The sequence below is a fragment of the Penicillium macrosclerotiorum genome (assembly GCF_028827735.1).
Source record: "Penicillium macrosclerotiorum strain IBT 26536 chromosome Unknown utg000011l_segment0_segment0, whole genome shotgun sequence".
NCBI classification, from domain to species: Eukaryota; Fungi; Ascomycota; class Eurotiomycetes; order Eurotiales; family Aspergillaceae; genus Penicillium; species Penicillium macrosclerotiorum.
The window spans coordinates 606,578-619,503 of NW_026643090.1; the positions used below are offsets into that span (position 1 = coordinate 606,578).

The window sequence follows — 12,926 nt, forward strand, 5'->3', positions numbered from 1 at the left end:
TCTTTATGTGCTCAAATCTACTCCTTAGCATTTTTAGCATCAAGATTCTGCATATATTACTAAATAACCCTGACCGTGAAGATGATCCGAACTGATTCCATCTCTTCGGACCACCCATACTTCTCATGGTCCAAAAATCGATTCTCGCTGGCGTTGAATTCAAGCTTAATACCTATGCATTGAGCCACCTTCTCCCATAGCATCTTAAAAGTCCGCATGCTGTGCAAGAAAGCACTTATATTCAGAGCAGGGAACTTGATTTCCCGAGCCCGCTTTGAGCCAACTTGACTACCAATAATCATCGATCCAGACGTACCAGCAAGTAATTTGATAACCTGCTTTCCGGCTTCTATTTGCTGTGCCCACCCCCACTGGTGGAAGAAGTTGCTTGCATGGATGATGTTCAAACGGCCTGTGAACTCTTTTGCGAGAGGCGATTCGGAATTAAAGATATCGGACGTAATGAATCGCGTGTGAAGCTTCTCCTTATCCAGGAACAGCTCGTAGCCCTGATTGATAAAGTCGGGAGCCAAGTCCGCGCCGAAGACATTCTGTGGCGGGGCGCCAGCTGCGACCTATAAGTTTAATCTATTAACACCTTGGAGACTGCTGAGTTCGAATTATACACTCTAATATCCGGAGAAATTCAAACTTACCAGCAAGCGGACCTCTTGCGCAAAACAACAACCCAAGTCCAGGAACTGGTCCCCATTTTTCACCCTCTCAAGGATCTCTGCATAATGAGGATTCAAATGAAGATCAAGATCGAGGAAAGTAAATAACCCAATAGAGGCATACGGATACTACGGCCTCTTTTTTGTCAGCCTTCGGATCTCATCGACAGCTTGGGTTGGCAGGCACCATCTCTAGTCTGGATACATACCACCTTGAATGCGCGGTCTCTCTATATCCTACTTTTAGCAAACAAAATACTAGCCCCGTGAGAAAGATAACTAGTATAGATAAGAAGAGAAACTACCAGGTCGTTAACATGCTGAGCAATTTTCCCCGCGGGAATGCCACTCCAATCCTGCAGCAGTGACCGCGCGGGCTCCTGAACCTCCGTAAGAGGGTCACGGTAGAGCGCACTCGTATAATCAATCGGGTCGGTCTCGGTCGGGCCGTGATTGTCGATGTTAGCCATGAGTTGTAGCTATAGTACACGGGATCTTGCAAGTTGGGCGGTGCGGTACTTGAATGATTTCTGTTGAGAAATGAGGGAAATGGGGCGAGGAGAAAAACAAGCTTTACTGGTAATATATATAGGGCCTCGCTACTTGTTTGGGGCGGCCCATTTGGGGGCGATGTTAACTACCCTATTGGATGCTAACTTACGGGGCGCCTGGGCTGAAGTGAAGGTTTTCATTCGGCACGCAGATGTGCAATTCAGTTATACAGTCTGTCTACACGTGTGGCTGGGATCAATGAGTATCGTAGCCGGGTCATTATTTTGGAAAGATCTATAATTTTTAAAAGTACAAGTGTTTTACGTTCAAACTCCAGCCGCCAATTAAATCATTTCGTGTACATTAATTCGGAGCATACTCTGATCCAGAGTCATTTCCATCATCTTCCTCATCAGAGTCTGATGATATTGAAACAGGCCGCGACGGTGAATCTTCAGCTATACGCTGGCCGTCGTCGTGATTGTGGGGACTGGCGAAAGATGAGGGGCCAGGGCGTTGTCGATCATCATGTTGCTCCACAATCAGGTCATCTTCTGCCTCTGCATCCCCTTCTCCAGGCACTAAGAAGCCGCCGCCGTGGTCAAGCACGCTATGGTAGGGCTCGTGAAGGTGATCGTCTTCAGTATGCACATGCTGCTCCTGGGGCGGATGATGACCCTTTCTACGGAGAGCAAAAGGATTATGAGAGTCCCGTTCACGGTCTTCGGCTAGATCCCCGCCTCCATATTCTTCTCGCACACGCTCTGCAATGCGCAGACCAAATAGAAATTTGCGCCAGGTCTGTAATATCCGTTTTTCAGCCTTGAGCTGCTCGCGCTTCTGCTTCTCTATTGCATCCGCGCGCCATGCATCGCGCAGTAAATCTTCATTTTCAGACGCCACGACCACACCCTGGATAACTGGAACGGCCATCTTTGAGCCAAATTCAAATCCGGTGACAGCTTCGGCGTAGTCAATCCCAAGTTTTTTGCAGATCCGAACAGTGCCCGGCAAGGGGACGTGTGTGGCGCCTTGGGGGACCATGCTTGGAACGAAGCAGTCTATATTTCCATAGTCATTTTTGGGAATGATACCATCCTGAATTGGTGGTGGGATGATAAATTCGGTCTGATTGCGGGCGTAGAGGCCTTGCATGGGTTTCTCACCCGTCTCGCGGTGCATTTCGTCAACTTCGCGCTTGCGGAGAAGAGTCACAGCTCGAATGGGAACTCGTTTCAAGGGCACTGCACCAGCTTGGACCTGTCGTCCTTCTTTGTGCCAGCTCTCGGCGGACATGCATTTCACGACGTCAGCGCGACGATAGACTAGCTCTTCTTTGGCCTTCGCACCTTTTCCTGCGATGAAGGTGCGCACGGCTTCGGCATCTGGTTTCAACGCCTCTTCGCGGCGTAGGAATCGTTGCAGAACGAATTCAGTCGATGTGCGAAGGCTTTGGAGCGTGTCATTGGCCTGGGCTGGTTTCTTTCTCTCGTGTTGTTTCCGTTGGAGATCTTTAGTATCTTCAATTTCATCCACTTTGGTTCTTTTGCTGAGTTGCCTCTCATAACCCCGCATAACCATCCCAAACCAATCATACTCGAAAGATTTACCGCGACGACCGGGTAAGGAAATCTTCTCTACCGGCATCCGGAATCCCTTGGTTTTTCCGGGCCATGTCCGTCGTCGCAGATAACGGGTGGTCACATCTTTGCCAGTGCCATCGGCGGAATGGGCAATCACATAGCATATTACCTGCTTGGCACGTTCGGCTTTAACGCCTCGTGGTTCAAACGCAGCCTGTAGCTCTGGTGTTGTAGCCACAGGATTAGAGAGGACGAGAGGGTCGACTGGAATGACATCATGGGTCACTGGAGAAGCAACCTCAGTCCAGTAGATGGGAAATGGCAGATCTCTGTCAAATTGAAAACGGCCTTTCTTCGCAGATGGCCGGTCACTTTCTGGTGAAGTTGTCTCTGATTCGGGAGAATCGGCCTCAGAAGCGTCCCGCCTAGCATTTGCTTCTGTCTTTGCTGCTGTGTATGTCTCTGCTTTGGTCCAGCCAAAGCCCAGTGGCTGTAGACTAGCTACCAGCCTGGCCTCGATACCCAATGCTCTAATCAAGGCCGTAAAAAGCTGTGCACCGACATCTCGGGAGCCTTGCATGCGCTCTGCTAACGATCGGAATTCCTCGACATTGGCGATTCGTTCTCCATGAGTTTCAGGATCATGCTCTTCATTTCGAGATTCGGTCAAGGCCGCCTCCAATTCCACCACAGGGCGATAGCCATGCTTCCGTAACCCCGGCGCCGTGATACGAAATTGCTTCCTCCAATACGCCACTAGCACTTTGAGCAAGGGAATCAGAGGATCGCCACGACTCATATCCGGCTGACCGGGCTCCAGTCGCTCCGCCTCTGCACTCCAATCTTTATTTCTCTGGGCCTTCTTGCCTTTCTTCTTGCTTTTCGGCGGCTCTGGTTTGGGCTCTGGAAGCTCCAGGCCGGCCGCGATCCGCCATTTCTTTACCTCCTTGTGAATTCCTTCCGGCAGCTTATGCCGCAGGATCTCATGTACCTTCTTGTCGTTCGCCCAGATATTACGAATGGCGTTGTGGAAAAGGAGGCACTGGACGTGCATGCAGTGGGCTTGGATGCGAATTTGGCGCTCGATCTTGCTAGGACCTTTCTTGCCGTCCAGCAGATCCGCCACATGCGCTTCATTCTTGTCCAGGGTCAATTCCAAATCCTGGAATTCGGGGGCCGCGAGAGTCGGTGTGGTCGCGCTGGTGGTTCTGGTGTCGATCGCGTCTTCCCAATCGATCTCGTCGTCGTCATCTTCATCCTCCTCATCCTCGTCCTCGTCCTCGGCCTCGGGTTCAGCTGCAGCCAGTCCTTGGGGAGTCTGGACTGCGTCTTCTGGGACGTCACTTAAAGGGGAGTCGGAATCGGAGTCGGAATCATCGACAATGTAAGGTTGGGCCGGGGCGGCCTGGGCCTGGCGCTTGGCCGGGGGCGGGTCCCCGTCGGAGAAGCGCTTGCGGGGGGACGAACGGCGGCATGCGCAGGGACAGACTGAGCTAACTTCCGAAAGGTGGAGAAGGGTGAATTTGAGAAGAGAATCAGGAGGTCCGCCAGAGATTGGGCGTCGGGGGCGCGGAGTGCGGAGGAAGGAGATGCGCGCAGAAAGGATGACGCTATCGGCGACTGCCGAGGCCGTCGACTTCCACTGCGCATTTCCCTCTTCCAAGTAACCCGTGCACAAAGCAGACAAGCCCTGCGAGTCGACTCAGTTATTAGTTGACTTCTACTGGTTCTATTCCCTTTTTCTACACCTCATATTCACCCTGTTCCCCCGGTTCACCATGGAAGCTGTCAAGCGCTTCTTCTCCTCCTCGCGCTTCGCCGTGGCGGGGGCCAGCAACGACACCCATAAGTTTGGCTACAAGAGTACGAGAATCCCCCGGGGACTTCGGAGTTTGCATGCCTGACATTCTACAGTCCTCGCATGGTATCACCAGCATTCACTGCCGGTCACCCCGCTGAACCCTCGGGCAGCGCAGATCACCCTCCCCTCGCGTGCATACGATACGGTCCCCTCGCCGGCCAGTTTGCCCTCGCCCACCCAGACGTCGTTGTCGGTGGTCACTCCCCCGCCAGTGACCCTACAGGTGCTGCGCGAGGCGCATTCAGTGGGAATCCCTGCCGTCTGGTTGCAACCCGGAACCTTTGATGACCAGGTGCTGGAGTTTGCCCACGACCATTTTGAGGCAGTGATCGCGGGTGACGGAGGAGCGGGCGGCGAGGGATGGTGTGTGCTGGTGGACGGCGACGAGGGATTGGATGCGGCGGGGGTGCAGTGGACCAGCCAGCGACTGTAAGAGACCGAATGACAGTGAAATATTTGGATTGAGGGGGAATGAAGAGACACCCCCAGTGGATGATGTGAGGGGGATAGTATCTGGTTAGACCGTAGTGAATCTCAAGTCGCAAGTGGTCGAGGCGGTTAACGTTTGTTTTTGTTGACCAAACAAGACTAGGCCCAAGCAAGCCAGCCTTCCTTTTTCCTGAACAACTTCTTTCTACTCCCTCCATTCTCTACTCTGAGAGAAGGGGAGAAAGAGAGAGAGAGAGAGAGAGAGAGGAAAAAGAAAAGATCAAATATTCTCTTCAATCTCGTCTAATTTCATTCTTCACCATCCCCCACACCTGTTCTGTCCATCTCTTGCTGCTGTTCCTCCCAACATGCCGGACATGCCAGCCGTCTTTCAGATGTCGGCCTCGCCGCCAAAACTCGACCTGGCCAGCGCCAACTCTCAGCTCTTCCAAGTTCCTACGTCAGCCTCAGCGTCTTCTTCCCTCTACTCGCTTTCTGTCAGCCGAAAACGTCCCCGGCGTGACACGGAGAAGCTCTCCACCAAGTTCGGCCCGGCATCCAACTTGCCTGCCTCGCCGCTGTTTCAGCCAGACTACCAGAAAACACCCACCCATGACGAGGTCTACTCCTCAACAGAGCTAGACTATCGTCCCAACCGATACCGCCAGTCCTTTCTTCCACCCTCTCTCGATGCAAGCGTTCAGTCCATCGGCCCCGACTCCGAAGGAACTAGTCGCAAACGCAGCCGTCGCGATTCGGTGCTCGCCTCACCTACCGCAGCAGAGGATGCGAGTCCCAACACCAGACGCGTTGGCTGGGGTCGAACAGTCATCAACGCCGTCGGGAAAGTCCTAGATCTGTGCTGGTCAGGCGCGTTCCGGGGCTTCTACGCCGGTGGAGGACAGGGCTACGACATGCAAGCCGGATCCCCACCGCAGATCACTCCTAGCTGGCAGCCCGGGCCCAGTGCCACCGAAAAAGATCGCATCTTCCAAACCCCCATCCCAGGTCAATACCCTGAGGAAGAGATCGAACGAAACTGGGTGGTGATCCCCAACGACCCGGCTGACCCCTTCGTGGGCTCCCACAGCCCCAGCACACCATCCTCCAAACCTCGGCGCATCCACCAGGCCTCCAGTCCCCGTCGGCGACCAGCTATGATGCCACGCCTAGCCAAACGGACCAATAACCCTTCGATGCGGCCATCCACGCCCACCAGAAGCAGCGCGCTTCCCTCTCCACGGGCCAGAGAAGGGCCCGCCTCGGCAGACATGCAACGATATGCGGCTCAAATGCGTCGCAAGGAGCGCGAGGAAGATGCGAGCATCAAGCGATTGAACCGGCAATTACAAGCCATGATTCGTGAGGGGAAAGAAGCACTCGGCACGACGGTAGACGTGGATGATCTGGACATGGATTTCGACTGATGCACGCCCTGAGGGGTTTGCTTTGATAGCATCGTCTTCTTGGTTTGCTTCTTGTCTCTTTTTCTTTTTGGTCCTCTTGCTTTTGGGCCAGGTTCTTCTTTGCATATAATGATTCGATACCCCCAATGGCGCTCGCTTACTCGGTTGATCTCGACACAAGAGACTACGAGCTTGTGGCGCTGCATGACTTCATGATCTCGGTGATTTTATTCTTCCTTTTTCTCGCTTTACATAATGGCACAGCTTTCGCTGTCTACTGGGGAGGGCTTTCAATTCAGGGTCTTTGTTGTATCTTCTTTTTTGATGAATGCCGAAACGGCATTGCCCCGAAAGGGGGCGGATGGGCATCCTGTCTGGTTTATTGTCGGGATGTCGGCCTGAATTTCAGTAGAACAAATGACATTGTCAAATTCAATAAATACACATCACCACAACCCCAACCGCCGGACACGCGAGTCCCTCTACTCTGAAACTAGATTCCAAAAAGAAAACTTCCACAGAAACATACGTTCACCGTCGTCCTCGATGAAGGACTTACTGGGCGCCTCCGGGCGACAGGAACTTGCTCACCTTGCCCAGAACCCCTCCTTGAAGCAATACATCGGGCAGAGTCGCCCCCTGGATGGGCGCCCCGCGGGCCTCGTGCTCCGAAACATCACGGCGGCCGTTCATCTATCGTGATGTCAGCAGCTATTTCAACCCCAAAGAGACAAAATCGTTTCAAAGACAACGTACTGGCAGCAAGCCAAGACCGTGGTGCTCGTGGCCAAATAGTCCGCCGAGGCCGCTCTCGCTGGCCAGGGCCTTGAGGGGATCATTAGTAGCGTCATCCTTCTGCGATTGCTGTGCATTGGGAGCCTTCGATTCCACGGCCTCCAAGTCACGGCGATCCTAGAGCGAGTGGACGAGTTAGGGCAGTTGAACTATGTGGGGTTGCGGCATCGTGAATACGTACTGGTATCATGGAGTCCGCCAATTCGGACGCCTGGTCCACGCCCGCATCCATTGCATCAGCGACGGTGTCACTGATCGAGGTGATATCACTGCGCTTCTGTTGATCGGCCTTCTGGTCCTGTGTAGCGTTGTCAGCATTGCGCTTTGTGGGAGGAGAGGAGGCGGTCTACATACACCACCGAGAAGGCTGCCAACAACAGGCAGGGTGCTGAGATCCCCAGTCAAAGAGCGGCGTTGATTCTGACCGTAGTTCTGGCCGTAGTTCTGACCCGCATTTTGGCCGTAGTTCTGGAGCCAATTCTGGCCCTCGTTTTGACCCTCGTTCTGGCCCTCATTTTGGCCAGCATTCTGTCCGTAATTCTGGCCATGCACGGTGTACGACCGTGCCTTGTTGCTGGGCATGGCATCGCCATTTCCCAGGGGCTTGTTTGTGTTGTCGGTCTTGCCTTGGTTCTATTCCATTGGTCAGAACAACTTTCTTCCAATTTCAATTGGAAACATACGCCACCGAAAAGATCACCCAGGATAGGGAAGTTGCTGAGATCTCCGGTAAAGGAACGAGTCTGGTGGTTATTCTCGTTGACGCTGCGCTTCTGCATTTAGCTTGCGCGTTAGCAAAGAGGCTCTCTCGCTCCCGACCATTCTGTATAGATCTGAATGATGTACTCACACCTCCGAGAAGTCCACCCACGACAGGCAGACTGTCGAGCAAGCCACTCTTCTGGCTCTTGGCGGCCTTCTGAATGTCTGCCTTCTTCTTTTCAATCTTCTTCTCAGCCTCCGACTTTTCAGGTTTGGGCTTTCCTGCATCCTGGTTTTTGAGCTGATCGCCAAGTTGGCCGACCATCTGATTCACAGCGCCGTCGGCACCAGCTCCAAGGAAGTTGCCGCCGCCATCACGGCGCATTTGCTGGATTCCAGTCTGCTCATTGCCAGCGGGCGGCAGCGGAGCCGCCAGGCTCATAGCAGCGAACAATGTAAGAGCATAGGTAGTCTTCACCATCTTGTCACTTGTGGGAATGATTCCTATCAAACGAGAGTGGATGTCGGCGAGCGACGGGTGTAGAAGTCAAACGAGAGAGAGAGAGAGAGAGAGAGAAGAGGGATAAATGAGAGTCTGCGGAATGCAAAGTATCGAGGGGTGCCGGCAGGCCGGCTTGTCTTTATACTGATTGCCCTAGTGGCATTCTCGGATAACCTGGGATATACAGGGGTGGAGTGGTGCGTTAAGCTCTCTTTGAAGAGATAGGGCCATCCAGCGGTGTCAACAACGCCGCCGGGGAATGTAATAGCCCTTCCGTCTTCTCCGTGAGTGGGTGGTTTGGTCACGTTGGTCTATAAAGGAATGTTCCGAGGCTTGTTTGGTGAAATATCCCCGTCGATCATGGTTGCAGGGCAGGACGCAAGGGATGCTCGACAAAAGATCGTGGGCAACAGTGCACCTGCGGATGGCCGCTGTATTCGCCGTTTCATGTAGAAGCAACTTAGATCAATCTCATGAGATCTGTATTTATGACGCCTTGGACTCGATATATGATCGTGCATGTCGTAGCTTTGAGGTGTTGAAAGTCAATATTCTACATTTCAGGTAGACTATCCTTCGAAGCCTTGGTCAATGGTAAGTCGGGCCCCTTCATTTATTTGAAGGGGCACCCACTAATACTCTCCTTTTCTCCCTCAGTAACCCTTCGTGGAGGCCTATTCCCATCTCGACATTTTGTACGTCTTCATCAGCTGCGCCGTGCGGGTCGATTGGTGAGTTCGTGATGCGAACCTCAAGAGAGTTTACACAGCATAATGTCCGGCAACTCTTGGCCTTCTCCTTCTACTAGTGGCCACCCGTGGCCACTTTTTGATCACTGAGTAGAATTGAATATGTGATCAACCGTGTAAACTCGCCAGTGAGTATTCTGCAATCATCGTATCCATCCACTGAATCCTGATTTGATTACTGAGTCTAAGTATAATAACTCCAAGTTCATAGTCTATCTACATTAGTATAATTGGTATAATTTTGGCAACCAGGAAGTAAAAAAAAATTCGATTATAACGCACTGCTAATTAATATGCGATACAGGCTCATCATGCTTTGATACGGCCGTTTCGAGAATCATGCGCCGAGTTCATTGCTCTTTCCATGATCCTACAAATTAGTAAAGCTTGATGAGTCAAAATATTTCTGAAACCTTTCACGTTAATTGGCCAGCTGGCGTAATTGGCAACGCATCAGTTTCCGGTAAATCGTTACTCCGATGAGATTAAAGTCTCGGACAACGTGGGAAATACTGGGGATTGCAGGTTCGAGTCCTGCGTTGGTCGTTTTTTTTTCTTCGGCAAACTTTGCTTGTGTGATTTCTGTCCAATAGATCCAAGTCCAGTTATTGAATTGTTCAAAGTAGCTGCAGTATGAGCAACAGGTTACGTTCATTTGTGTTTATACCTTCAGGATCAATCTCTCGCCGGGTAGTCACGCCTCGGTGTTTACAAGCGTCAATTCTGTTCTGTTTCCGGGAACGGACTTGTCTATTCACAGTAAATAAACCTCAATTACGCTTAGTGGCAGCCTTTATAGTTTACATTCCGATATTAAAAACTTAGTCTATGTTGAGCTTATTCTCCAATTTGTTACCATATAACAATTACCTCTCCCCTTGTTGAAATTTCCCATTCTTTAATCGACAGAGACCTACGATAGTATCTCACTACCAATGAAGTGCAATGGCTGCACCGAGCGCCACTGCTGCAGCAGAAACCCCTTTAACAGTTCCCAGTTCATCCCAGGTAGAGGTCTTTGTTCCCAATTTCGCAGCAGCATTGGACGTCAAGTCGGCGCTACTAGATGCAGAGCCAGCGCTATTGGATGTAACATCTGATTGCTTATGCACTAGTATTACCATAGGTAGCCACGAGATAGCAGTCGGGTCTTCGGCATCGTCACTAGTGAAAGTCGTGGTATAAGTCGAGGTAGAGACACTAGTGGGTAGCAGGAAGTCCTCCGTCCGGGTCTGGCCGTTATGTGTAATTGTCTTGGTACAATGTGAGAATGCGCTGCGCTTCATTTTACTGGAAATGTAGCAGCCCTCCGTAGCTTCGTATTTAGGCATTGTTGTATAAAAACCATACAGAGGATCGGCTAACCATGAACTGGTGGTGATAAAAGTTCGTTCTTGAACTCGTCGGTAGGATTTTTGAGACGGTCATTATGGGTGTTAACTTCCTCACCATACCTTGAACAGCACAAGGCTAAGATCTCGCTGGGGTCCAGAATATCTGCGAGTAAATTTGCCGGGCTCTCATCTGCCCAAACTCCAGGATTGGTGTCGTTTCATTGACGGCCACAAGTCCCGAAGATGTCGCAGGTTTGTTACCATCTCAACCAGCAGCCCCCACAGTCGACCGTCCATCAGGGCAGTACAAGCCAGGGGAATGGTATGGAACCGCCTAATAATCATGGACGGTTGGCATTTTGGTCGAAGTTACTATGGGTGATGTGCCAGTCGGGGCGCATTGATCCTAAACTCGAAACGTGGAGCATTGAACATTATATTCGAGATTGAAGAAAGGGGTCAGTATTCCAAGTCTCAGATGATCTATAGACGTGCAAACTGGTTGTGCCGTAAAAGTAGCCGTGAGGGTGCCCACATTGGAATACGTCAATCCATTATTTACTGTGACGCTAGGCATGGCTGCGAAACACTTGCGGAGGACCAGATCCAATTGGTTTCAAAGTAGACGAGAACTTTGAAGTTGATATATTCGAAATACGACCCAAACATCGAGGCCGAACAAAGGGGCCACAGGGTTATAAGTGTGACTCTAACTACATAGCAAGCCTGTAAAATTGCGATTGAGACTATGAAAACAGGGGTAAATACCGCGGGTCTTGGACCCTGGACCCTGGTCCCTTCCGTCCTCTTCACCCCGTCCCTGTGGGCAAATTAGGTGCCGCCAAGCTGACTTGGCGGGATCCGCGCAATGTTTGGACCCCCGCTAGAATCTAGACTACCTCAGTGGGCTGAATTGGGGGCCAATGGCTGTGAAATTTAGGTTACAAAGGGTCCAGCGGACACAGAGCGAGTTTGAGGCTGGGTCGATGAGACTCCCTCTATCTCGGAACATAGACGAAAAAATAGGAAAAGAGGAGTAATTTGGGATGAAATTATATACTTTTGATCACTCGTTCATTACCTAGAAGAAGTAATCATCGTCCTACAGACATGATCCGGGTAGATTGATAACTCCTGGCCACATATTCCTTATGTTAAATAATATTCTGGAGGTCAAAAGTTCCAACTTCCATTCATAACACTAGTATGCAGTAATAGCAGTAGGAGAACGAGGCGGCGGCGGTGGAGAGTGAGTGAGAGAAGCGACAAGAGATGAGAACGAAAATGCAATATCTGCATGAACATATTTATAGTGATCTTTGGGTTTTCTAAAAAGGTATGGCCGTCACCGCACATATCATCCGACGCTACGACCCAGTGCAGCAAATCGAATGAAAGCCAGAAAGATAAACCTATATCTAGAAGTCGTATAATACTATAGAAGGAATACCTATATCAGGAATTCCTATAGAGTCTAGTAAATCGCTGTTAGAGAATAACTACTCGTACAGGGTATAAAACCTGTCGATTAGGTGGGAAGATAGACGTCAAGTAAGCAAGGTAAAACACTGTTTCTTGCTATCATGAGCTCTCCATGATCCTCAATTTATGTACAGGCTTCAACACTTTTCCACATGACCAAAGCAAAGGCGATGGATCACAGTACAATGTGCAGTCTGACGTGGCCCGCATGTAACAGAGGTAAGCGAAGGCTAAAAGAAGGAGGGGTTCACGAATCCCTGATGAAAGGGCACCGAACCCTCAGAGCCTTGTAGGCTATGCATCTATGTCGGGGAGGCCCGATCGATAAGGTGTCGAACCGACACTTGAGGCATTGAGTTGGGAATAACCTCATGTTGCAATATCATATGACAGGATCACAGTAGTAGATTCCAAATAGATCTAATCCCTAGTCTTCTTTATTCTGGTTATTCGTATAAACAAAATAGAGTACTATAAATAAATTCCTTAATATAGGTTAATTAAAAAATAAAAGGAAGGTTAATAAAGTCTTTATATAAACTAGTTATACGAGATTACCTTATATATAGATCTAGAGAATAGAGGAGAAGATCTAAATTTAGGGCTACCTAAGAATATAGGTCCTCCCGGTCGTACCCTATGAAAAGAACCTCCGCTATCTTAAGTAAATTAGGGTTAGATTATACGATCGTAAAATATAACTTAGAAAGCTAAAATTAGAATAGGAGATAGAAAATACCCTTACTTAAAGTATTCTAAAATTTAAGCTTAATCGTACGAGGAAAAAGGCTTATAGTTGGCCTTAGAAAATCGATTATAGTAAGGTCTAGCGTCAAAATACTACCTATACTAAAAGACTCTGACCGCCTTATAGTTAGGCTCACTATACCTAGTACCATAGGATAGAAATACCAAGA

At 50.2% G+C, this 12,926-nt stretch overlaps 6 protein-coding genes across 6 annotated transcripts; 2 read left to right on the forward strand and 4 right to left on the reverse strand.

Moving 5' to 3' along the window:
* Positions 1-59: 59 nt before the first annotated feature.
* N7462_011182 (uncharacterized protein) lies at positions 60-1,144 on the reverse strand (the record flags this gene model as incomplete). Its single annotated transcript, XM_057082896.1, has 3 exons — positions 60-575; positions 657-731; positions 980-1,144. 3 exons carry the CDS (start codon positions 1,142-1,144, stop codon positions 60-62), a joined length of 756 nt encoding a protein of 251 aa, XP_056928251.1.
* Positions 1,145-1,529: 385 nt separating this feature from the next.
* On the reverse strand, positions 1,530-4,529 carry N7462_011183 (Rad4 family protein; the record flags this gene model as incomplete). Its single annotated transcript, XM_057082897.1, has 2 exons — positions 1,530-4,439; positions 4,509-4,529. 2 exons carry the CDS (start codon positions 4,527-4,529, stop codon positions 1,530-1,532), a joined length of 2,931 nt encoding a protein of 976 aa, XP_056928252.1.
* N7462_011184 (CoA-binding protein) lies at positions 4,528-5,043 on the forward strand (the record flags this gene model as incomplete). Its single annotated transcript, XM_057082898.1, has 2 exons — positions 4,528-4,612; positions 4,664-5,043. The coding sequence occupies 2 exons, from the start codon at positions 4,528-4,530 to the stop codon at positions 5,041-5,043; spliced, it is 465 nt and encodes a 154-aa protein (XP_056928253.1).
* Positions 5,044-5,407: 364 nt separating this feature from the next.
* On the forward strand, positions 5,408-6,466 carry N7462_011185 (uncharacterized protein; the record flags this gene model as incomplete). Its single annotated transcript, XM_057082899.1, has 1 exon — positions 5,408-6,466. The coding sequence occupies one exon, from the start codon at positions 5,408-5,410 to the stop codon at positions 6,464-6,466; it is 1,059 nt and encodes a 352-aa protein (XP_056928254.1).
* Positions 6,467-7,000: 534 nt separating this feature from the next.
* Positions 7,001-8,423, reverse strand: N7462_011186 (uncharacterized protein; the record flags this gene model as incomplete). Its single annotated transcript, XM_057082900.1, has 6 exons — positions 7,001-7,138; positions 7,202-7,357; positions 7,422-7,538; positions 7,595-7,873; positions 7,924-8,013; positions 8,091-8,423. 6 exons carry the CDS (start codon positions 8,421-8,423, stop codon positions 7,001-7,003), a joined length of 1,113 nt encoding a protein of 370 aa, XP_056928255.1.
* A 1,699-nt stretch (positions 8,424-10,122) lies between these two features.
* On the reverse strand, positions 10,123-10,524 carry N7462_011187 (uncharacterized protein; the record flags this gene model as incomplete). The annotated part of the gene is made up of 1 exon (XM_057082901.1): positions 10,123-10,524. One exon carries the CDS (start codon positions 10,522-10,524, stop codon positions 10,123-10,125), a length of 402 nt encoding a protein of 133 aa, XP_056928256.1.
* Between the last annotated feature and the right edge of the window lie 2,402 nt (positions 10,525-12,926).